Here is a 27151-nt window from a genome sequence, read left to right on the forward strand (position 1 = left end):
AAGTTGAGCACCACTGCCTTAAACAGTTACAGCAACAGTGGCTTTTCTTCTTTTGAAGGTATGAACCTTTACATAAAAACTGACAGTTGTAAGCACCCTTGCCAGTGCTAACTGTCATCATTGCAGGACAGGTTGACCTGCATGGAAATGTGGACAAAAATAAAAATAAATTCATTTGAAATAAAAAAAAAATACCTTTTTTTTTTATTGTATTAAAGACACCCAAGGGATAACTCAATATGTTGCCATACTACCTTTGCCAGACTTGAAATCATAAGAACCACCATACCTACTGTATTAGACTTCAAAAAAATTACTTGACTTTATTTTACATATGAATAACTAGGAACAGAACAGCTAAAAGAATATCATATTGGTTTAATCATATTTATTTATATAAAAATGGAAAATCAGAAATACACACACTTGTTACAATAAGACATTTGCTGTTGTCTCTGCAATCAAGACATAGAATGGAGGTCCATTTACTGGCAACATTACTTGCATGTAATTTGACACAGCAAGTCTTTTCTTCTCCTTTGATTTTAGGCTCAGTAATGCAGAGGATTTTGTTTCAATCTTTTTAATTATTTAGCGATCCAGTCACGTACCCTCAATCATTGGGTAACTATTTGATATTAATTAGGAATTTATGATCTATTGCATAAAACACATGTTCGGCAGTCAAAAAAATATATAATGTTAATAAAAAAAAAAAAAACTAGATCGAGTCTGCACGTTTTATTTATCAATGACTTACACCTGCAAGTCGGTTGCAAAGAATTGGTAAGAGATCTGCTCATGTTCATTAACGGATTAATCTGCTTCATTCTCTGTAACGGACTCATCTGAAAATATGATATTGCATACGCACAGAGAAGCCTCGGACACTGTAGCCTCCTGTTTCATTTCAAACTTGGCAAACTACACATCCTCTTCCTACATAAACACACTCAATCAATGCAAACAGTGTCCAAGTGCAAAAAAAAATTATATTGTAAATAAAAGGCATGCTTTGATTTCCCATGCTTATTAACGCTAAACCATACTGAGCCACACCCACTATTGATAGGTCACAAACAAAATTTCCCATAAGCCTCCATGATCTCTTTCACACCATCTCACATCACCCCAAACCAAAATGTCTACTCTCTAAAGCTGGCCATACACTATTGGTTTAAAAAAAAAAAAAACATTCAGACAAAAATTCTTATCTGTACCTTTGATAATTTTATGACCGTTGTTCAAAACTTTTTACATCCTGTTCTTTTGAATTTTCTCGTCACTGTGGTTGAAAACTAAAGCCAATTTGACCCCACTAACCATTAGAAAATCAAATCAACATTAAAATGAAAATGTTCAAACAAAATTTTCCAAATGTATGGCCAGCTTATGATTCTTTACGCTTAACCACCAGCAATACAAGTAGACCAGAGCAGCTTCCACTATGCACAGGTGGGAGATCCCCCATATACATAACCAAGAGCAATAATGTATAAGTGTATAATAAAAAGTATAATAAACATACCTATAATGAGTTGTCCAAACAAAGGCTGAAAAAACAGAAAAGCGAGAACCACTGATTGAAGAAATGAAGCAGGTTTTGTCCATTTCATCTTGACCCTGTGTAGCGCATTACCTCAATGTTATCTGAAAGATGCAAGAAAAGTGAGATTGGAAAGTGTTCGCTGCCTCTGTGTCAATTTCAAGGAGAACAGTGACAAATTACATGATTAATTTAAAAGCATACATTTTACTCCAGCTGACATTCAATAAGAAAAAGCTGCACTCCACAATTTAGTACTTTACTGGAAATTATTGAATGGCAGAGAGACATCATAAAAGGAGAACACTTTGTCACAATGTGCTAAGTCAAGAGTTTTGATAATATAAATTTCACAAGCTCTGCAGATACAGTACAAAAAAAAAAACAAGCAGCCTTGTGATTGAAAGTTTCTGATTAAGAAAACGACTGCCTGTTTTGCTCAAAGCAAGTAATTAGATTATATCTTTCTATTAAAAAGGACATTTGAGTGCTCATTTAAAGCTGTACTCCAAGCCCAGAGCTTAATATACACAGATATAATCTATAAAAGGTTTTGTTTTTCACTTCAGTGAGTACTGAGGTTTGTATTCACCACACCACACAGAAGTTCAGTTATACGTACAGGTCTCCTCTCTACCTCTACCCTGTGAATGGACAGTGAAAGAAGAAGCAGCAGACTGATTAGTTCACCTGTCTGGCCAGTGGTGGCTGGTGCTCCATTTTTTGTGGGGGGGGGGGGGCAGTAAACAAAGCCCCCACCCACCACACCACCCTCCAGCCCTACTTGCCAGACCCACTCACCTGCACAGCAGGCCCGCTCGCCCGCCAACCCATCCACCCAAGTCCCAGGTGGCTTCTCCTCCTGGCTAATCTGGTCTCAGAACCTGCTTCCTGTCCTGGTTGGCCATGAGGAGAAGCCAACCCCACCAAACTTGGACAGAGGCAGCCATAAAACTAAAGAGAGTTCATAGCACTTTTTCTGTCTTTCTAAACACGTTTAATAAATAGCTGGAATTCAGAGTGGACCTAAGTGACCATAAACTCCAAAAGTAAAGATTTATCAGTATCCTGAAAAATTTAGCTTTAGCCTTGATTCCTCCTGAAAGTAGCAATACACTTCATGTGCCTAGTGTGCCTACTGACTCATAGTTGTATATTTGCAGTGTAAGATTTAGGGCGTGGCAGCCTCTGATTTCTAGTCTCAAGATTTGGAGTGAGATTTGGTGATGTCACTACTATGCTGCCTAGTGTTAACTTGCTGGAGGCTGTGCAACAAGGAAGAAAAACTATGTATCTACAAGGAGGGTCACCTCCATACAGAAATACATTACAAAACAAAGCATTACAAGTCAGTCATGAGAAATATGTAATCTTTGTCTTACTTGTAAATTTTTCTTGAAATACATCACAGGACACGATATGGTATTCTGGAACCAATGGGTTATGCAGCTACCTTAAGATGATTGGATACAGCAAATCTGTAAGGACAGCCTTGTATAACACCTCTCACCCCCATCATGCCTTCAATTCGGTAGTAAGCAATAATGGGAGTGGATCATATATACAGAGGGGAGAGATCTGTGTTCAAGAAAAGCTTTCTATAGGTAAGACAACAAAAATTAGCATCACAGGATAGTATTCCAGAACCAACGGGACATCCAAAAGCAGTCCAACTGAGGGGTGGGCAGCACAGCATACGCCTACAGATTTACCTGAAGAAACTTATAATGGAAGCTTGCATCTACTGAAGCTTGGCTATCCACCTTGTAAACTTAATTAATATGTGAATGGAAGACCAGATGGCAGCCTTGCAGAGCTAGGAAACTGAAGCCTGGTGCTGAACAACCCATGAAGCACTAACACTAGTAGAGTTAAACGTGGCTGGAGTTATAAAATACACCTAATGATAGTGGAACAAGAATACCAATGCCCTTGCAGTGGCCTTCAATAATGCCAAAAAGGACAAATGGTTGATGAAAACCATATGAACAATGGAGAGCAACCTCTTTTAGTATGTATAGGAGCAGGATAGAAATATGGTAAAACAAAATCCTGTTTAAGGTAGAAATAAAAAGCCATATTTGAATGGAAAAGGGACGAAGCTACCATCTGTGGGATTATGACTAAACACCTCTAAGTCAAAGGCAGAGGCCCTAGACCAAAGGACATCTTTGCCTTGTGTAAAACAAGAAAATGTTTTCTATAAGTCAAGGTTGGCAACTCAGAAACATGCCTAAAAGAAGTGATAGTGATCAGATGACAACTTTACGAGTAAGGAAAGACAAAGTAATATCACTAATAGGCTCAAAGGGGGGTCTCTGAAGGACTGACAATATTAGGTTGAGATGCCATGGAGAAGGTACAGGGGCCAAAATATGAATGATACTCTGCATGAAGGCCTTCCCCAAGGAGTGGGAGGTAATAAGTCTCTGAAAAATATCCACACCAGACTGACGAAAAGACAAAATGTATCTCACTGAATACTTCCTGAGATGAAAATACCCAACCTCACACCAAACAAAGTATGCTTACAATGGTAGAGCATGCAAGAAGTTGACTTCCTACCTTTCAAGAGTGTAGGGATAATCGTAGCTCAGGGCCTGGGCTTAAACAGCAATGCCATTCAAGTTAGACGCAGGTTGGTAAACCAAGCAAAAAGTAGGCAAAAGGTCTGAATGATCCAGGAGGGTGCACAGAGATTTTGGCAAGAGGTTGAAAATGACCAAGTACTACGTCCTCCTTGGCTAGTCTGGCACAAATAGGATCACTGGAATAGCTTCAATCTCAATCCGGCAAAGGGGGATACAACCAGGAATTTCAGGGAAGAAAAAGGAAAAGCCAAAATCAGGTTAAACTGAAGACATGCTGAGAATGGGATGGGTTCTGCAGAGCTATCCTTGCATCATTGCTTTGCTAGTGTACAATCACCTGCATACCCTATTGGTTCCACAATAACATTCTGTGTCCTTTGATGTATGATTTACCAAAAACAAGGAGGCCACAGTCAATATTAGTGACTAGTCCACTGTATTCTGCCTGCCTTTTCCGGGCACAGCTTCCAGAGTGCAGTTTATCTTTAAAGACTTTGTTTGATACAATCTTTTTCCATTTTTCACATTCCAGAATCGTATTCTGTCTAAAAAGTTAATGTTCTATAGAAAATAGTATTGCTAAAGTAATTTGCTTGCATAGATAATTTTATATGGGTGCTCGCAATCTCAGTTTATGCATACAATTTTATTATTAGAAGCTGACACATTTAAGACACAATATAAGTGCATGTATCTACCGTAAATAGAAATTGGATTTTTAAATGAGATGACCAAAATGAATCAATTTTAATGATCTCTATAAAGCAAAAAATAGCCCTTACCTAATTTACCAGCAATACCACAATAAAATATATAATAGCAACAAAATACAAACACACAAGTCCTAAAAATAAAAATGAATATGTATGTGTGCTCAAGCACAGCCAGATTATGTTTCATTTTCCACTCTAAACTGGAAGCATTAAAGGCAAATGACTTTAAAATCACAGGGAGCCAAGGAGGAATAACTCCATCAAGTTGTTTATGAAGAGCCATGTGCAAAATACAGTTGTCCTAAGAAACTAATTGGTAACATTTGGTGGCTACTAGTAAGTATAGTATAATATAGTAGAGTAGAGTATAGTATAGGTATCAAGATTGCTATTTGCTTTGTGCAAGTGCATCGACAGCCAAAAACAACTATTTAATATGTTGCAGCATGTCAGTGCTTTGATGTGATGGCTGCATAGGTTTTTTGCAAGTACCAAAAAAAAACCTGTTGATCATGCCAGAAATCCAGTATCCTTTTGACTTCCAGTGCACTGATCTGAAATCCGAAACAGTGTTATAAGTCTTCCCAATTCTCATCTCTAAACTACATACTGTAACCCTTCCACCTTATCTTCAGATGTTGTAGCACAAATCAGGAAAGCAGTATAGGGAGTAAAGTGGATATAAACATATACCCAGTGAAGTGACTAGCTTCAGGTGATACAAGAAGATGAAAAACAGGCTGTATAAATCTGCAGCCCTCGCTACGCTACAGCCTTCTAAAACACATAGATCAAAGACTATGTCTCAGCTCTAGCAGGCAGTGGGCAGGGATTTAAAATAACACTCACACACTGCACAGATAGATTACAGAGCTCACTGAAATCTGAAAACTGAGTGGAGAAAATGGATACACCCCCCTACACAGAAATATACACAGTTGAGGCTGTCAGTAGGGAAATATACACAGCTGAGACTGTAAGTCACCTGCTGCGTGCTGGGATGCTGTTGATTAGGGATGGTCCCAATGTTCATTTGCTCACAAACAAACCGAACATATAAGGAATATGGCTAATTTGAGCACCGTGGGGCACCCCAGAATGCACTGCATTATTGCAGTGCATTGACGGCTGCTGATTGGCCAAAGCATGCACCTGACCTGCAGGGTGCCTTTAGCCAATCATGGCTCAGGGGGCTAAGTCCACGCCCCACACTATGTAAGGCTGCTTACACAACGGTCATATATAGTGTTATAAATGAGAGGATGTTAGCTAAAGGCAGGCATTTTTACATGCAGGTGGGGGACTTATCAGACTCTGGAAGCCTCCTTTAACAAGATCTGGGGGCCTCCATGTTAAAGGGGGCTTCCAGATTTGATAAGCCCCCCACCCGCAGACCCCCACAACCACCAGGCCAGGGTTGTTGGGATGAGGCCTTGTTCTTGTGGGGGTGGGCCTCAAAGCACCCTCTCCATGTTGAGGTCATGTGGCCTGGTATGGTTCAGGAGAGGAGTGCTCGCTCGCCCCCCCCCCCCATCCTGTCCTCCAGGCTGCATGCTTGAATAAGGGTCTGGTATGGATTTTGGGGGGGGGGGAACCCAATGCCAATTTTTTTTTCATTTTGCTTTTTTCCTTGATTTTTGTCTTTATTGCTGGGAGTTGGCAATACATTATAGCTGTGAGCAATTTTAAATGAAATTATTTCTTTTAGATATGTAATTTTGCTGCAGCACTGTAAAACACGTCACACAGATGTGCCACTTTACATGCAGACTAAGGGGACCCTCCCAGGCACGATATTTAAAGGAATATAAAATTTTTATTGTTTCACTTTAAGCATTAAAACAATTACTGCTCCTGAAAAAACTGTCAATTTAAAAACTTTTTTTTGCATTGATACATGTCCCCTAGGGCAGTACCCATACTCTTTTTATGGCAATAACTTGCATATAAGCCTTTAAAATGAGCACTTTTGATTTTTCATGTTCGTGTCCCATAGACTTTAATAGGATTCACATGTCAATTTTTTTGCCTGTTCGCATGTTCTGGTGTGAACCGAACCGGGGGGGTGTTCGGCCCATCCCTACTGTTGATTTGAGAGATAGTAGTATCAGTGACTTATGTAGATATAGGAGAGGGAGGGCACGGGCTCCTTTTAAATTTCATACCACACCAGTAGGACTAAGTAGGAATTAAGGGGGGATGCCATGCTGTATTTTTCTGTGGGGTTCCCCCAATAATGTTTGTATTAGACCCTCATCTAAGAAAAGGGTCTGGTATAGATTGAGGTAATACCCTTTGTTTACTAACAGAAGAAAGCAACTCGGGAGGTTTTACTTTGAAACCAGCATTTTAACACACTTTTTTCTTTGTAAGGTCAGTCTTGCTATAGTAGGTTGTATATATTGCAAATATGCTAAACTTCACAGGCAGGGTCAGGGAATCCCCCAGGCATGTTTTTTATGGCAATGTGTGCTTTTTTAATGTTTTACTTTTGCCCCTTGGTGCCCACGATATAGCCGAAAGACGTCCTCCCATGCTCGCACGTGCTCTGTGGTGCATGGATGGCACGCTCTGTAATTGCAGTCCTTGGGGCTTGGCTGATCACAGATTGGGGAAAAGGGCTAATCACAGCAGCCCTTTACCATGTGATCAGCTGTCAGCCAATGACAGCTGGTCACAGAAGTAAACAGAAGCCGGTTATATGCTTTTTTCCCCATCACCCTAACAACATGAGGAAATCATAAGAAATCCATTAACTGGCTTCCGTTACAGGGACATTGGTCCCCTCAGTGCCCACCAGTACCGCTAATCAGTGGCCACCAGTGCCGATAATCAGTGCCTACCAGTGCCATCTACCAGTGCCCATCAGTAGTACTAATCAGGGCCCACCAGTGCCATGTACCAGTGCCCATCAGTGCCTCTTCATCAGTGCTGCATATCAGTGCCACCTACCAGTGCCTATCAGTGCATATCTGTGCCGCATATCAGTGCCATCTATAAGTGCCACCTCTCAGTGCCCTTTACTGCCCCCTATAAGTGCCCATTAGTGCCACCTATCAATGCAACCTCATCAGTGCCTCCTATCCAGTTCCCACCAGTGCCACCTATCAGTGCCTGTCAGTGCAGCATGTCAGTGCCCATCAGTGCAGGCTATCAGTGCCCATCAGTGAAGGATATAAATGACATGTTTGCAAAATTTTACAAACTATAAAAAATGTTTTCTTTTCTTTTCAAAATGTTTGGTCTTTTTTTGTTTGTTTAGCAAAAAATTTAAAATTAAAACCAAGTGGTGATTAAATACCACAAAAAAAAAAAGCTCTATTTGTGTGAAAAAAATGATACACATTTAATTTGCGTACAGTGTTGCATGATCAAGCAACTGTCATTCAAAGTGCAACAACTCTGAAAGTTGAAAATTGGCCTGGGCAGGAAGGGGGTGAAAGTGCCCAGTAAGCAAGTGGTTAAACACTTGACGTCCGCACTATGGCCGAATGACAGCCACAGCGCAGATGTGAATTCCTGGGAGGCCGTCATATGATGGCCTCCCCTGTACACGATCCCTGCGCGCTGTGATCACTGAGACTCAAGTGATCACCGATGTGAGGTCCCTTACCATGTGATCAGCTGTCAGCCAATGATGGTTGATCACATGATCAAAACAAAAGCTCGGTGATCGCTTTTTTTTTCCTCACGCTGACAGCGGAGCAGAAAAAAAAAGCTGATCACCGGCACATCAGTCCCAAAATGGAAGAGGCAATTATGCCTCATAATTGCCACCTGAAAGTGCCCACAAGTGCCACCTATCAATGCCCACCAGTGGTGCCAATCAGTGCCACCTAGAAGTGCTGCCTATCAGTATAACCAATTAGTGCCCATCACTACCATCCATCAGTATCAGTGCCCATCATTGTCACCTATTGGTGCCCATCATTGCTGCCTCATAAGTGTACATCAATGATGGACAAAAATTACCCGTTTTAAAATGTTATAACAAAATAAAAAATAAAAAAAAATTAAATTCGGTATTTTTACATTTTTTTTAACAAAAAATAAAAATTGCACAGGTGATCAAATACCATCAAAAGAAATCTCTATTTGGGGAAAAAAAATTATAAAAATTTCATTTGGGTACAGTGTTGTATGACCGCGCAATTGCCATTCAAAGTGCATCAGCGCTGAAAGCTGAAAATTGGTCTGGATAGGAGGGGGGTTTATGTGCCCGGTGAGCAAGTGGTTAAGCAAGTGGTTAAGCACTACCAAAATTCCTGCTTACCTAGAATATTAGTTTAGAAATTGACCATTACTGTTTTTTTTAAACATTTGGATCCCATTGTCTTCAATGGGGTTTGGATTCTGCACAGAAATGCTAATCATGTTCACCCAACCTGCCCTGAATCACACCCAACTATGTTCATATCATTATTAATCCATAGTATTTGTGTTCTTTTATTTATGTTAGTAAAATTGCTTCAAATTGTGAAAAAACCCATTCTAAACAACCCTGCTGTTTGTTTTAGCAGTGTTAAAATGTAATTAAACCTGCATTATATTTTGCATTGCCGTGTTACTGCAATACATCTCACCTCAATTAATTGTTGTATATTTGAAATAGTTAGTTCAGTTAATATCATGCATGTTTAGGGAAATTAGCTTCAGAGTATTTACCATCTCCAGGTAAATTCTTTTCTGCTAATATTACAGCCTTTGAACGCTGTTTCTCGTGTGCTTTCGGCAACAGTAATTTACAGAATCAACAACAATAGGAACTAGAATGAAATGTAATTAACTTGTTTTTTGCCAGCTTGAAACCATGAACTAACTGCATGATGTAAGTATCAATAAAGGGCATATACAAAAAAAAAAGTCACAAAGCAAAGTACTGCAGGCTAATAAATGCTTTAAACAATTATATTTAAGGGTATAACTTCTGGCTTTTAAGGCTAGGGAGGATTAAGTAAATCAGAGCCGAGAGTACAAATGGAGAGGAAACATTTAGATTTGATTTAGGACTGCCTGAAATCTCAGTGATATGTATATGTCAAGCTGTGATGTATTAAAAGCGAAACAAGCTTAGATACAAAAGTGGAATTTATTGTCTGAGAAGACACAACACATCAATGGAGCTCAAGAGCTAAATAAGCCCAGTAATTCACAATTGCTCCAGTATTTGTAGAGAGATTCCAACTTTAAGACAGTGCACATTACATAATAAATGTCAGTTACCAACATTGAGACACCTAAAGGCATTAACGGAAACCTAATCCTAACAACAGAAATAATACTTTGTAGCTTCCCAGTCCTTAAAGTGATATTAACCACTTAAGGACTGCCCCACATTCAATTACTGTGGCAGGGCAGCCCTTAAGCGAACAATCCCGTACCTGTACGTTATTACTGTTGTCGGCTCTGGAGGGCGTGTGTGCTGTAATTGGATACAGCAGGAGCCAATGAGCAGGTCAGGTAGCAGACCACCATTCTGTTCTGTGAGGAAGGAAAATGGAGATCCTGTGTTTCTGCAAAACAGAAACATGTATCTCTGTTTTCTTCCAGTGTCAGCATCCCCCCCCCCCCCCCCCAGGGCTGGACTGGGAAAGAAATTTGGCCCTGGACTTCATCCAGACCGGCCTACTTACATTTTGAGTGTCCCATCAGCACCCCCTTACATCAGAGTGTCCCATCAGCACCCCCTTACATCAGAGTGTCCCATCAGCACCCCCTTACATCAGAGTGTCCCATTACCAGCCCCCTTACAACAGAGTGTTTCATCAGCAGCCCCTTACATCAAAGTGTCCCATTACCAGCCCCCTTACATCAGCGTGTCCCATCAGCACCCCCTTACATCAGAGTATCCCATCAGCACCCCCTTACATCAGAGTGTCCCATCAGCACCCCCTTACATCAGAGTGTCCCATTACCAGCCCCCTTACATCAGAGTGTCCCATCAGCACCCCCTTACATCAGAGTGTCCCATCAGCACCCCCTTACATCAGAGTGTCCCATCAGCTGCCCCCTTACATCAGAGTATCCCATCAGCACCCCCTTACGTCAGAGTGTCCCATCAGCACCCCCTTACATCAGAGTGTCCCATTACCAGCCCCCTTACATCAGAGTGTCCCATCAGCACCCCCTTACATCAGAGTGTCCCATCAGCACCCCCTTACATCAGAGTGTCCCATCAGCTGCCCCCTTACATCAGAGTGTCCCATCAGCTGCCCCCTTACATCAGAGTTTCCCATCAGCTGCCCCCTTACATCAGAGTGTCCCATCAGCAGCCCCCTTACATCAGAGTGGCCCACTGAGCTATCGGCCCACTGGGAAACTCCCGGTAGTCCCGATGGCCAGTACATGCCTGCCCCCCCCCCCCCCCCCCCGCACAGTTAGAAAGCACGCCCTAGGAACAAACGTAACCCTTTTTTAGCACTAATCACTGTACTGGTGCCACTGGTGCCCAAAAAGTGTCATTTAGTGTCAGATTTGTCCATCGCAATGCTGTAGTCCTGCTAAAAATCGCTGATCGCTGCCATTACTAGTAAAAACAATAAAACGAATAAAAAGTTAAAATTTCTTATCATTTCTAGACACAAAAATATGTAGCAGAATACATATTGGCCTAAATTGATGAAGACATTTGATTTTGTATTTTTTAATTCATTGGATGTATTTTATAATAGAAAGTAAAACTAGGTCTTATTTTGTATTATAGCAAAAAAAAATATAGAAAAAGCTGAGGTAATCAAATTTAACAAAAAGAAAGCTTATTTGTGGGGGAAAAGGACATACATTTTGTTTGGGTAAAGCATCGCACAACCATGCAATTGTCAGTAAAAGCAATGCAGTGCCAAAACACAAACAAAGATCTGGTGAGGAAATTAAAAGTCAGCAGCTACAAATACTGTCACTGCTGAATTTTAATATATGGACACTTACCTGTCCAGGGAGCCCGCGATGTTGGCAACCCAGTCAATTTTCGGATCAATGCCATTTCTGGTAAGGGAAACATGCAGTGAAGCCTTTCGGCTTCACAGCCGGTTCCCTACTGCGCATACACGAAGCTCACTGTGCTTTCAAACTGGCCTGGTGGTGGAGGAACAATTAGGGGGTCTGAACTTCCGAGGGATGGCACCACGGCACCATCTCCCAGAAGTGGGGGAGGGTACCTGTCAAAAACATGTGGCACCGGAGGGGGGAGGGGGGCAGATAAGTGGAGGTTCCTCTTTTGGGTGGACCTCCATGAGGCTTTTGTTTTAAATTCTGCTCTGTGCAATGCTCCCAACTCCTCCCTTTCTCCGAGTGCCCCCAGAGCAAGCTGCTTGCTATGAGGCAACTCGTGTGTACTCAATCCCAATTCCTGTTCTGTGTGTCCTTGAGACATGCAGAACAGGGCCTGGCCCCAAAACTGATCCCTCCTCTTTGGCTGTGATTAACAGCAGCGGGAGCCAAAGGCAGAGACCCGGGAGAGCAGAAGCTCTTGTGCACATCGCTGGATCACTATCAAGCTCAGGTAAGTATTAGGGGGGCTGCGAGGGAAGCTGCACACTGAATAAACATGCATAGAATGAAGGTAAAAAATCTTCAACCATTAGAACCATGTTAAATGTGGTGGTTTCCTTTTTCCAGGGTAAGGACATTTTCAGAGAGAACAGGAAAATACCTGTTAAAGTGATTGTAAAGACAGATCGTTTTTTTTTTTTTTATCTTAATGCATTCTATGCATTAAGATAAAAAACCTTCTGTGTGCAGCAGCCCCCCTAATACTTACATGAGCCCCATCTTGAACCAGCAATGTTGAACAAAAGCCTTGGCTGTCTGGGGCTTTCCTTCCTCCTTCTGTTGTCAATTAAAGTCAGGGAGCCAATGAGGAGAGAGAGGGGGTGAGGTCGAACCACGGCTCTGCGTCTTAATGGAAACAAAGAGCGGTGGCTCAGTTTGGGTGCCCCCATAGAAAGCTGCTTCCTGAGGGGGCACTAGGTAGGAGGGAGCGACCAGAAGTGCCGACAAGGGACCAGAGAAGAGGAGGATCTGGGCTGCTCTGTGCAGAGCAGGTAAGTATGACATGCTTGTGATTTTTTTTTTTTATGTTATTTTTAACCAAAAAAAACCTCAAGACTTTAAAATCACTTTTATCCTGGCAATAAACTAGAAACCTTTTAGTTTCCAGTGCACTTAACGCAAATATCAAATATTGTTATCAGCTTTTCCAGCTATCTTATGTGAACTACAAAACAGTTCCTCTCTATGTAATGCAGATAAAGAGAGGGGGGTATTTGTTGTCTATCAAGGGAGAAAAGGGTGGCAACTCCGCTACTTCATAGATACAATGTAGTGAGTGAGTGTCGTCACCCTAGGACAGGTACGTTTGTACAGGCAGAGTTACAAAGTGAAAATAAAATGAAAAAAGCCTGAACAATTAATCTAATTCAGCCACCACATCTAATAACTGGTAAACTACAATATGTTTTTATTTTTTTAAGAATATACATGTTTACACACCTACAAATTCTTACGTTTACTAAACACACACGTGTGAACTAATCAATCCTCTGAGCAGATTGGGACACCTTTTCCCTTGCCCTGTCATTACATTTTGGGTCCGTTCACACAGGGGCAACACGACTTGTAGGCGACTTGAGTGAGGCAACTTGTACACGACTTGAGTTAAGATCACAGCGCGACTTGGGACGACTTCAACACGACTTGTGATGACTTCAACCTGACTTGGGACGACTTACAAGTCGCCCCAGGCCAGGCGACTTTTGCCGCGGCCAAGCAGAGAATGAGCTCAAGGGGGAACTCCACGCCAAATTTCTGAAAAAAATTTGGCGTGGGTTCCCCCTCCGAGAGCATACCAGGCCCTTAGGTCTGGTATGGATTCCAAGGGGAACCCCCTAAGCCGAAAAAACGGCCTCTGACAGAGGCTTCTTACTACGTGATCAGCTGTGACCAATCACAGCTGATCATCGCATGAACCAGGAAGTGCCGGTAAATGGCATTCCTCGGTTCACGCGGACAGGGAGAGCTGATTGGTGGCTCTCTCTGTCAGAGGGAGGGTCTATATTGATTATCAGCAGTCAGTCAGTGCCCTCCCAAAAAATCTCTCAGTGCCCACCACAGTACCAATCAGTGCACACCATAGTGCCAATCAGAGCCCACCACAGTGCCAATCAGTGCCCAACAGTAACACCCATCAGTACCTCATGATCAGTGCTGCCTATCGGTGCTATCTATTAGTGTCCATCAGTGACATCTGTCAGTGCCAATCAGTGATGCCTAGCTGTGTCAATCAGTGCCACCTATCAGTGCCAATCAGTGCCACATTTCAGTGCCCATCAGTGCCTCCTGTCAGTGCCCATTAGTGCCGCCTATCAACGCTCATCAGTGCCGCCTATCAGTGCCCATCAGTACTACATATCAGTGTCACCTATCAGTGCCCATAAAATCTACATATCAGTGCCTCCTCATCAGTTCCCATCAGTGCCACCCTATCAGTGCCAACTCATCAGTGCCTATCACTGAAGGAGAGAACGATATTTTATGGCAGAAACTAAGGCCGCGTACACACGGGCGGATTGTCTGGCCAACTAAGTTCGTCAGACAATCCGACAGACTGTCCGCTGAAACCAAGTTTGGACGGACAAAATTACGGAAATTCCGAAAGACTTAGTCCGCCAGACTGTCCGCTGAAAAAGTCCGCTGAAGCCCACACATGAGCAGATTGTCCGCTGAAACACGTTTCAGCGGACTAAGTTGGGCAGACAATCCGCCCGTGTGTACGCGGCCTAAGAAAAAAATATTTTTCTAAAATTCCGGTCTTTTTTAGTTTGTTTAGCAAAAAATAAAAACCCAAGAGGTGATTAAATAGCACCAAAAGAAAGTTCTATTTGTGGGAGGAAATGATAAAAATTTAGATTGGGCACAGTGTTACATGATTGCGCAATTGTCATGCAAAGTGTGACAGCACTGAAAGCTGAAAATTGTCCTGGGAAAGATGAGGCGAAAGTGCCTAGTATTGAAGTGGTTAAAAATGAAGTTTTTTACAAACTTTTTAATTGATACATGTCCCCCAGGGCAGGACCCGAAACCTTATAACCATTTTATGCCCAATTACTTGCATATAAGCCTTCAAAATGGGCACTTTTGATTTTTGACGTTCCATTGACTTTAATGGGGTTTGTTATTCGGGTCAGAACTTTTGCAATGTTCGGAAGTTCTGGTGCAAACCGAACAGGGGTCCATTCAGCCCATCCCTATTTGAAATGTAGGCTATTTTATAATAACCAGATCAATTTTCATCTTTCAGTGCTCTCACATTTTGAATGACAATTACTCAGTCATACAACACTGTGCCCATATGAAATGTTTGTCCTTTTTTCACACAAATAGAGCTTTCTTTCGGTGGTATTAAATAACCTTAGGTTTTTTATTTTTTTTTGCGCTATAAAAGAAAAAAGACTGAAAATTCTGTAAACAATTATTTTTTTCTTTGTTTCTGTTATAAAATTTGGCAAATTAGTCATTTTTCTTAATACATTTTGGCCAAAATTTATACTGCTACATATCTTTGGTAAAAAATAAGTACAAATTGGTGGATATTATTTGGTCTTTGTGAAAGTTATAGAGTCCAATATCTGAAAATTGATCACGCCTGAAGTACTGACAGCCTATTTCATTTCTTGAGACCCTAACATGCCAGAAAAGTACAAATACCCCCCAAATGACCCCTTTTTGAAAAGAAGACATTTAGAAAGAGGCATGATGAGTTTTTTGAACCTGTCATTTTTTCCCACAATCCTTTGCAAAATCAAGATTTTTTACTTTAAATTTTTTTCACAAAATTGTCATATTAGCAGGTTATTTCTCACACACAGCATATGCATACCAAAAATTACACCCCAAAACACATTCTGCTATTGGTCCTACTCAATACTGCTAGTACGGTGATATCACATGTGTGAGGCTTTTACACAGTGTGGCCACATACAGAGGCCCAACATGCAGGGCGCACCTTCAGGCATTCAGGAGCACCCAGGCCAATTCTGACATTTCTCCCCTACAGGTAAAAATCATCATTTATTTGCTAAAAAATTACATAGAACCCCAAAACATTATATATTGTTTTTAGCGAAGACACTAGAGAATACAATGGTATCTTGCACAGTACTTGCCAGCAATTTTTTGTACGCATTTTTTGGGGGAAAAAAACTGTTTTGTGCTTTACAAAAAACAAAACAGTAAAGTTAGCCCAATGTTTTTCCATAATTTGAAAGATGAAGTTACGCTGAGATACCTAACATGTCACTCTTCAAAATTGCACACACTGGTGGAATGGCGCCAAACTTCACTACTTAAAAATCCCCATAGGTGATGCTTTAACATTTTTTACTGGTTACATGTTTTGGGTTAGAGAGGAGGTCTAGGGCCAAAATTATTGCTCTTGCTCTATCATTTGCAGCGATACCTCACGTGTGTGGTTTGAACACTGTTTTCATACGTGGGCGGGACTTACATATGCGTTCGCTTCTGCATGTGAGCACACGGGAACAAGGATGCTTTAAAGTTATTTTCTTTTTTTACTGTTCATTTTACTTTATTTATTTTAGTTTGACACTTTTTTTCCCCCCCAAAAAATTTTTTGATCACTTTTATTCCTATTAAAAGGAATGTAAGAATCCCTTGTAATAGGAATATGGCATAATAGGTCCTCTTTACAGTGAGATATGGGGTCAATAAGACCCCACATCTCACCTCTAGGCTGGAAAGCCTGAAATTAAAAAAACAAAAAAAAGATCCTGGCTTCGATCGTAGTGGTGAGTCGGTAGAAGCACCAGAGGACAGCGGAAGGGGGATGTCAAATCAGCTGAAAAAGCTGATATCTGAATGATGCCTGTAGCTGTAGCTATCGCCAAGTATAGCTGGGTATTGCAGAGTATGGCTGGGTATTGCAGAGTATGGCTGGGTATGGCTGGGTATTGCAGAGTATGGTTGGGTATGGCTGAATATTGTAGATTATGGCAGGATATTGCAGAATATGGCAGAGTATGGCAGAGTATGGCAGGGTATTGTAGGGTATGGCAGGGTATGGCAGGTTATTGCAGAGTATTGCAGGGTATGGCAGGGTATGGCAGGGAATGGCAGGGTATGGCAGAGTATGGCAGGGTATTGTAGGGTATTGCAGGATATTGCAGAGTATTGCAGGGTATTGCAGGGTATGGCAGGGTATGGCAGAGTATTGCAGGGTATTGCAGAGTATTGCAGAGTATGGCAGGGTATGGCTGAGCATGGAGGGATGGCTGAGCATGGATGGGTGGCTGGATGTGACTGCAATTGTCACAGAGCAGTGATGTGGGCACTATAGATCCAGCCCACAGTGCTGCTGCCATCCGCTCTCTCCCCCTCTCCTCTCACAATGTACCGACCGGTTCACAGAGAGGAGAGAGGAACCGGCGTCATGTTTGTTTACAAGTGAAATGACCCCGGTTCGTTCACAAGTGAAATGCTCCATAATTTGATGGAGTGATCACGTGATAAATGGTTGCGATCAGCGGATGTTCTCGGGGGCACGCAAGAGCGTAATTCTGGAAGGACGTCATAGTACTCACTCCCCAAGTTAAGCAACTGCCCTGTAGCCGCCATAAGTGGTTAATCTTTAAATTAAAACAAAACCAACTTCTAAGATGTAGACACATTACATACAAATTGATAATGGCAGCTCCCAAATTTTGGCATCATCACTTCAAAGTAAGCCTGTGCTGCGAAAACACATAGAACTACCATGGCTGACCTCTCCTTCTGATAAATGTAGTTGTCTTGCTACTGTATTCTGCTGATCCAACAGCTTTAGTCATTTTTGAGACAAGTTTGCCGACTTCACAATGACTTTCTAATTTGCATGCTTGTTGTGGGTCATTGATTTGTAAAAGGACTGACAGCAGAGTCAGCCAGGTAGCCTTTCTGAGACAGGGATCAGCAATATTTGCCTCTTTTTTCATACTGTGCCGGTTTCCTTAATAATGATTTGATACCATAAAAGACTTTAAACATGAAAGAAAATAGTAACAAAGTCTATCTATATAAAGCTGAATTGTTCCTGTAACTAGGTATGGGTTATCATGGCAGCTCTGTAGTTAGCACATTGCTGTCAGTAACATGTCTAGGTTTTTGTTGCTTTACAGTGGCTTTGTTTTTATTTTCAGTGTGAGTGTACTTCCATTACCTGTTATATCTCGCACACATAAAGTGGGTATAATGTCTTTGACCTTGGGTGTCCCTTTTGTGGTATTGTGGGTAAGACAGTGACTAATGGGAATCAGTCCTGTCTGGATTTGCACTAACCAGAGTCTAACTTATACAGTTTATCATAAATGCTGCTGCAAGACCTATCACTCTCACCAACCATCCCTCACCTGCTGCCCCTCTATGTCAATCTCTTTACTTGTTTCCAGTCAACCTGAGAATAAAATGTAAGTTACTGTGCTTTGCTTTCAAATCTTTTCACGGCTCATGTCCCATTTATATTTCTGATCACATATATCAGTATAACCCAAACCGACCTTTCTGCTCCTTTACTGATTTGCTAATGTTCTCTGCACTGATGACAAGGTACAGATTTCTCTTGAGCAACTCTCCATTCTCTGGAACTATTTTCCTTATTTTAGACTTACAATTTTAAACAAATCCTCAAAACCCTTCTTTTCAAAAACTGTCTACTGATCTATTGGTCCATCGTGAACTATTGATTATTGATCAATAAACTATTGATCATAAACTATTGACCCAATACAAACTCCAATAGCCTTGAACCACTACCATTTCTCTTTTATGCTGTATCTAGTGCTAACAATTCTCAAATTGCTATGATATGATGCACTTGTTTTGCCCAAAATGTGTAATTTGCACCATTCTTTTTATTAATGCAAATGGTTCCATAATATCTCAATCTATATTTACACAGCTCAGCAAACAGTGTTTCTACCATAAGAGATTATCAAGGTAACAAACAGGGGCTTAACTATAGGGGGTGCAGCAGTCGCCCTGTGATGCAGGGGGCCCATGCAGCCCCCTCTACATATGGCTGGCAGCAGCATAGGCAGCTAGGGGTACCAGTGCACCATGCACAGGGGTGGCTGGAGGTGGAGGGTGACTAGCAGAGCTCCATGCTCGACTATCGCACTGGCTGCTCTTTAGTTGTGCATTCCCCGCATGACCTGTGTCCTTGGCTGGCTCCTCAGAGTACCCCTCTCCTGCTCCATGCATTGCCGCTCAGTCCGATGTCTGTTCTCCCCAGCCAGAGTCCCGCCCCCCCTGAGTCCGACCCACACTGCACTGCATACTTCTCCTGGGTAAACAAACTTTAAGCACCCAGATGCAGTGCAGCCCTATGAGAGGGCTTGTCTGCCAGCCCCCCTCCTCCCCTGTCATACACAGATGATGAAAGGTCTTTCTGGGAGATATGCTGATCGCCCGTCCAGCACACTGGATGGAGCCCAGGCCAACATGGATGAGTGCGCGGCCTACAGCTTGGTCATGGTGAGTGAGAGGACCCCATCTCCCACACACCATTACATACCCCCTCCATCTCCCCCTGGGGTTAGGGGCCCCTTCTCATGTGGGGACAGGGACCCCCATCTCCCCTGGGGACAGGGACCCCTTCTCACTTCATCTGCCCTGGAGAAAAGGACCTCATCTCTTCTGGGGACGGGCACCCCATCCTTCCTAGGGACAGTCCCCCAATTGGGCACCTAAAAGTAAAAAATAAAATAATTAAAAAAAACTACTGATGCCAGTGATGGAACTACAGGGCTCACAAAGGTCATACCTGTGACCACGCCCTGTAGTTCTATTGCCGGACTCAGAGGGAAGGGCCCTGGCTGGGGTTCAGGGGGGCCCTTCATGGTTTCTTGCATCGGGGCCCTGAAGGTTCTAGTTACGCCACTGGTAACAAGGTAGCTTTAAGCAGCAAGGAACAAGTGAGGCTAGTCTGAAACTATGTCTGTTCTGAAAGTATTAACAGGTAGACTGTATCCTGTAGATCCCATGTGTTCTTAAAAAAATATACTGAGAAAAATGTAACCCTTTCATGCCTAAGCCTATTTCTGACATTTGTTGCTTACAAGTTAAAATCCATATTTTTTGCTAGAATATACTTAGAACCCCCAAACATTATATATATATATATATTTACGGTATTTGAGCATCGGTCTTTCAAATGAAATTTTTGGGTAAAAAGGCCACTTTCATGAATTAAAAAAAAAGCTAAACAGTAAAGTTAGACCCATTTTTTTGTATAATGTGAAAGATGATGCTATGCCAAGTAAATAGATACCAAACATGTCATGCTTTGAAATTGTGCACACTCATAGATTGGCGACAAACTACGGTACCTAAAAATATTCGTGGGTGACAATGTAACGGTTGCCAGGCTAGAGTTACAGAGGAAGTCTTTCTCTAGATTTATTGCTTTCACTGTGACGATCACAGAGATATCACACATGTGTGATTTGAACACTGTTTACATTTGCGGGAGCAAATCACATATGCGTTTCTTTGCTGTGTGAGTACACGGGGACAGCGGCTCTTTAAAAACGATTTTTTTCCTCATTCATATTCTTTCTTTTTTTTTTTACATTGTCCTTTTAAAAAAAGAATTCTGATCACTTTTATTGCTGTCACAGGAAAGTAAACATCCCTTGTGACAGTAATAGGTGGTGACAGGCACGCTTTATGGAGGGATCGGGGGTCTAAAAGATCCCAAATCCCTCCTTTGCACTTAAAAGTATCCATATCGCCAAAATTTACAATTCTGAATACTGTCATTTTTTAAAAATCTGCGCCATTGGCAGCCGAGTAAAGCAAGTGATGTTGTGACGTCGCTTTCGGGATTTTACATCGGAGACAAGATCACGGCTGAATCAGGTCTCAGGTAGGACAGGAGGCCTTGGAAGAGTGGCTGAAGGTGGAGGAAGGGGGAAGTCGCCTCCCGCTCGTTAATAATAACAGCCGAGTGTCTTTTAGCCATACTAAAGAACCAAACACCCGCTCTAAAAAAGGTACTGAGGTGAGGCTTGCAGCTGCAGGTATCACCCCAGTATAACGCCTTCAAACCATGAAAGCAAATTTGTATACGGTTGGCATGGAGGGGATAAAGGCCTCCTCCTGAAGTCATTATTAGTTGCCTATTTGTCTCTAGCTTTGATACTATGCTAACCCCAAACCAAAATTAATATTCTGAAGTCAGACCTCCTGATTTGTATAGCTTTACTTGGAAAATATCTTATAAATTACTAAATCCTCTAGCCAAAAGCCAACATTGTCAAAAGGGAAGGCTAGAAACTGCATCCTACATTCCTCACAGTACAGGTTTGCTTTAATTGTCTTCTACAGGTTTTGAGTTATGTTTTTCTTTCAATGAAATACATTTTACTTCTGTTTTTTATACTGAAAAAAAACAATACTCACATGGGATGAATCATTGCACAGACTACTGCACAAAAGCAATGTCTATAGTTCTACGTGGTAACAGGCAGTGGCGGAACTACCGCCATAGCAGGCGCTATGTTGCCCGCAGCTGAGTGGTGCCCGGTGAGGACAGGCGCTCTGCGGGTGAGAGCGGGCAGCTCTGCGGGTGAAAGCAGGTGGATCCGCGGGTGAGAGCGGGCGGCTCCGCGGGTGAGAGCTGGCGGATCTGCAGATCCATGGGCGAGAGCGTAGGTGGCTCCACGGGCTGTCAGGTGGTTCAGTTAGTGAGACAGCTGGGCGGCTTGTGGGTGAGCAGGCTGGTCAATCAGGGAGCTGGTGGGTGAGGTTGCATAGAGATAACATCATCTCTCACTTCCCGGCGGCCGCCCTGCATCCCTGCAGTGCAATTCCCCCCTCACTGTGCAGGAAGCCGTGGGAAGCAGAGAGATGAGATTATCTCTCTGCAGCCTGACTATGCGACACAGCAGGAAAGTGACACAGCAAGTGACAATCTGTAATGTGTGGCAGGTGACGTGTCAAGTGACAATCTGTAATGTGTGGCAGGTGATGTGGCAAGTGACAATCTGTGACGTGGCAAGTGACAATCCGTAATGTGTGGCAGGTGACGTGGCAAGTGACAATCCGTAACGTGTCAGATGATGTGACAAGTGATAATCCTTAATGTGTGGCAGGCGACGTGTCAAGTGCCAATCCGTAATGCGCGGCAGGTGGCGCGGCAAGTGCCAATCCGTAATGTGTGGCAGGTGATGTGGCAAGTGACAATCCGTAACATGTGGCAGGTGATGTGGCAAGTGACAATCCGTAACATGTGGCAGGTGACGTGACAAATGACAATCCATAATGTGTGGCAGGTGACATGGCAAGTGACAATCCATAATGTGTAGTGTGTGATATGCCAAATGACAATCCGTAATGTGTGGCAGGTGATGTGGCAAGTGACAATCCATAATGTGTGGCATGTGACGTGGCAAGTGACAATCCGTGACATGGCAAGTGACAATCCGTAACATGTGGCAGGCGATGTGGCAAATGAAAATCCGTAATGTGTGGCCAGTTAAGAGGCAAGTGACAATCCGTAACATGTGGCAGGCGATGTGGCAAGTGAAAATCCGTAATGTGTGGCCAGTTAAGAGGCAAGTGACAATCCGTAACATGTGGCAGGTAACGTGGCAAGTGACAATCTGTAATGTGTAGCAGGTGATGTGGCAGGTGACAATCCATAACGTGTGGCAGCCGACATACCAAGTGACAATCTGTAATGTGTGGCAAGTGATGTGGCAAGTGACAGTCTGTGAAATGGCAACTGACAATCCGCAACATGTGGCAGGTGACATGGCAAGTGACAATCTGCATCTGGTGACAGGCGACATGGCAAGTGGACAATCCACAAAGGGTGGCAGGTGAAGTGGCAAGTGACACGCTCGGGGCTCTCAATGATTCTGCATTATGAACTATTTCATTTTATATAACAATGTAATAATAAAAATAATGTGTTTCAATCATCCTGACACCATAACAACCATGGCTCCGTGATGATTGAAGCACCAACATCAACCATTGCCCTGATAAATTGCCCTCAAATAACATATTTTCTGTCAGTGTCCCTCCAGAGATTAGACTCCATCCCTGAGTGAGGATGAGAAATGCAAGTTTACCAATAAGCCTCCCGGGCCCCACGAGACCGGCCGTGTCCCGACACACGCAGCCGCATACAGCAAGAGGCAGGAGCAGAGAGCGGAGTGGGCAGGAGCAGAGTGGGCAGGAGCAGAGTGGGCGGGGCAGAGTGCTTGAGCGTGCCTGTGAAGGGACATCATTTTCAGCACATGAGGAGGCTCTGTAGTCTGCACAGGATGTAGGAAGGGAATGAGAGACTGTCATCTGTTTTGCAATGTTTTGCTGTTTTTGTGAAGAAAATGTTTGCTATATTTTTTCATTAGGATAATTTCAGCACAAAGAAAGGGGGGGGGGCAATGCCAGGTTCAAGGGTACAGATGTTCCTAAGACCTTAAGAATAAACTTGATCAAACTACCATTAGGGCCACTGTTCATCATTGCTGTCTTATTTCTCTCCTATTTGTCTTGTATTTACACATACCTTTAATCAGAACAGAAAATGGTTAGAAGGCATGGAGGTCAGCAATGTGTGTCCTTTAGGGGCTGCATACAATATACTGCATATTTTAAAACCAATACACACCTCAAATTCCACCACCTAAGTGTGTCAACACTGCGCCAGCACCCAACCTCCCCCAGCTGCAACTTATATGTATATCACTGAATAAATCAAAAAGTAAATATAACCCAACAACTTCACTTTGTCAAATCAATATCACCTTGTGGCGCTTAATCAGTACAAACCCCCCCTGTATACCCTTACAAAAGTATATACTTATCAATATAATGAATGAAAGGGGCTACCTAGCCCTTATTCTACTTATTTGACCTATCTAGAGAAATTTGTACTTTTTTATGCCTGTTACCAGGGGTGTAACTATAAATCACAGGGCCCCATAGCAAAATGTTGTATGCCCCCCCCCTTGCAAACAGCCCCCCCCCCCCGCAAAAAAAAGAACCAATGCTATTGAACAACAGATTACCACCTCCATGTGGCACAGTACCCAGGCAACAGCTTATATTAATTTCAAACAACAAAATATGCAGTATAAATCAAAAAGTAAATATAACACAACAACTTCACTTTGTCAAATCAATATCACCTACAAAATCAGTACAAAACCCCCCTGTATACCCTTACAAAAGTATATACTTATCAATATAATGAATGAAAGGGGCTACCTAGCCCTTATTCTACTTATCTGAAAATATGTATAAAGACCTCCCTAATTCACCCGATGAATATATGTAAATAAAATTAAATAAAGTTAAAGTTACATATCAATCCAAATACATATATATATATATATCTAAACACAGATATACCCTTCCTTTGAAATGCTAGTGAACAACACATCAAATACAATTATCATTAAACCACAAAGTGCGAATGTGTAAACCACATCTTGATATGTGTTTTAAAACAAAAAAACAAGTCCTAAAGAAGTGTCCAAAAAAAGAGGACTAATATTGGTATATGAAAAACCAGCAAGTCCTTCTCCTGTGTAGTTTCTTATCAGTGTCCACAAAATGATGAAACCTTCACCACACCAGCAGTGACAGTGACCCCCCCTTTAGATGGAGCACTCACCAACTATATCGCCTGGCACTCTCGCACCAGGCTCAACAGGCGTTTTGAATCACTTAAATGAGGACCGTAGATGTTCAGCACACAGCAATCAGCAAATATTTTTCCTCTTTTCAGACTCCAGTAAGGTTATCTCCCAAAGTTCCTCAAAGAGAAAAAAAGAGGCCTCCCATAGGGCAACACTATAAAATATCTTTAATAGCACACTTTTAAAAGCCACTCATAAATGCACTCACATGTATAAAACTTGGAACAAGCACTTCAAAATCACTGCAATCCTTCACAACAGCATGCTTCACTCTAAGGCATTGGTGGTCACAGTGGATACTGGTCAAAATTATCAGTGTCAGTACTGTCTCTCACCCCTCCTTCTGCTGTATGGTACCCCACAGCGAAGTTCTCAGTTCAAGCCCAGTGACACTCTCTCTCCAGTTCTGTTCCTCGTGTTACAAACACACACACTTCCGCCTTGTTTGCAGTGTTGAATCAATCAAAGATAGTTGCCAGATAGCCACGCCCCCGACATGTTTCGTCATAGGACTTATTCATGGGATTGGCTATCTGGCTCCCATTACCGCCTTTTATTGTAATGGCAACCATCCCATAATAGGCATGCCTTTCAGTCACGCCCACTACTCCACAATCACCCTGTGTCACCTGCCCCCTCTGATTAGATCACTCAGAGCCACCCACATCTCCACAAGAATCTCCCCTCTAATCCCTAGATCTAATACAAGGGCACTGCGTCCGAAGGGTTGCGAACAGACAGCTGTTCACAATGCCACTCGCAATCGTCCGGTCGCGCATGCGCAGATGCTACCACCCTCTCAGCTCATCAGGTATCAGACACTTCTCATGGCGCTGCCGCGCATGCGCCAGCACCTCACTTTACTGATCAGGGAATACACGACGTGGAAGCTATCAGCCTCCCAGCCAATCAGATCCCAAACAGACCTCCGACCCTCCCCACGGTGCCACCGCGCACGCGCCAGCCCCTCACCTCACTCACCAGGTAATGCATGACGCATCCCAGCTCCTCCTCCCTGCTATCCACATACATTCAACGTAGATCTACCAAGACCGACAGGGAGGCAGCATCATCAATTCCCCGATCGACTATCAGTGGCACAGTGCAATAATGCAATCGAATCTCATCCCCTCCCCCTCCCCCCTAAAGGTAGCTACACACCAGACATAACCTGTCCCTGCCAGCAATGTCTCTAAGCGCATAGGGTAAAACTAAACTGAAAGCACTAGTGGTCACAGCACACCATATACATTCAAATGGACCACATTTTCATATCCCCATTATAATGAATGCCATATCTCTGTGTCACCATTGCCCTAAAGTTTACAGAAAAATTGCTCTACTACATATGTAATCCTAACAGTGCATATCACATCATATATAAAAATGTACATCACGTCATTATCCCATGATCAAAATAAAATCATATAAAATTATTTTAACCACTTGACCACTGGGCACTTAAACACCCTTAATAACCAGACCAATTTTCAGCTTTCGGTGCTCTCGCATTTTGAATGACAATTACTCAGTCATGCAACACTGGACCTATATGAAATTTTTGTCCTTTTTTTCACACAAATAGAGCTTTCTTTTGGTGGTATTTAATCACCGCTGGGTTTTTTATTTTTTGTGCTATAAAGGAAAAAATACTGAAAATTCTGTAAAAAAATGAATTTTTCTTTGTTTCTGTTAGAAAATTTAGCAGATTAGTAATTTTTTCTTCATAAATTTTGGCCAAAATTTATACTACTACATATCTTTGGTAAAAATAAGTACAAATTGGTGGATATTATTTGGTCTTTGTGAAAGTTATAGAGTCCACAAGCTATGGTGCCAATATCTGAAAATTGATCACACCTGAAGTACTGACGGCCTATTTCAATTCTTGAGACCCTAACATGCCAGAAAAGTACAAATACCCCCCAAATGACCCCTTTTTGGAAAGAAGACATTCCAAGGTATTTAGTAAGAGGCATGATGAGTTTTTTGAAGTTGTCATTTTTTCCCACAATTCTTTGCAAAATCAAGATTTTTTTTACTTTTTTTTTTTTTCACAAAATTGTCATATTATCAGGTTATTTCTCACACACAGCATATGCATACCACAAATTACACCCAAAAACACATTCTGCTATTACTCCCGAGTACGGCGATACCACATGTGTGAGACTTTTACACAGTGCGGCCACATACAGAGGCCCAACATGCAGGGAGCGCCATCAGGCGTTCTGGAGCACCCAGGACAATTCTGACATTTCTCTCCTACATGTAAAAATCATCATTTATTTGCTAGAAAATTACATAGAACTCCAAAACATTATATATGTTTTTTTAGCAAACACCCTGGAGAATACAATGGTGGTCTTTGCAACTTTTTATCTCACACGGTATTTGCGCAGTAATTTTTCGAATGCTTTTTTTTGGAAAAAAAACAGTTTTGTGCTTAAAAAAAAAAAAACACACAGTAAAGTTAGCCCAATTTTTCCATAATGTGAAAGATGAAGTTACGCTGAGTAAATAGATACCTAATATGTCACTCTTCAAAATTGCACACGCTTGCGGAGTGTTGCAGGGTATTGCAGAGTGTTGCAAGGT

The 27151-nt window shown here is 42.3% G+C and overlaps 1 protein-coding gene across 1 annotated transcript in view; it reads right to left on the reverse strand.

The window, feature by feature from the left end:
• The window catches only part of ROBO1 (roundabout guidance receptor 1), a 1605434-nt gene that overhangs the window by 1324952 nt on the left and 253331 nt on the right, over window positions 1–27151 (reverse strand). Inside the window, exon 2 of the mRNA XM_077480101.1 lies at window positions 1529–1650. Within this exon, the coding sequence (XP_077336227.1) occupies window positions 1529–1616 (88 nt within the window). The 5' untranslated portion in view covers window positions 1617–1650. The remainder of the gene's footprint in view (window positions 1–1528; window positions 1651–27151) is intronic.

Source organism: Lithobates pipiens, unplaced genomic scaffold (genome assembly GCF_037356315.1).
Source record: "Lithobates pipiens isolate NorthernLeopardFrog02 unplaced genomic scaffold, aLitPip1_a1.2 Scaffold_16, whole genome shotgun sequence".
NCBI lineage: Eukaryota > Metazoa > Chordata > Amphibia > Anura > Ranidae > Lithobates > Lithobates pipiens.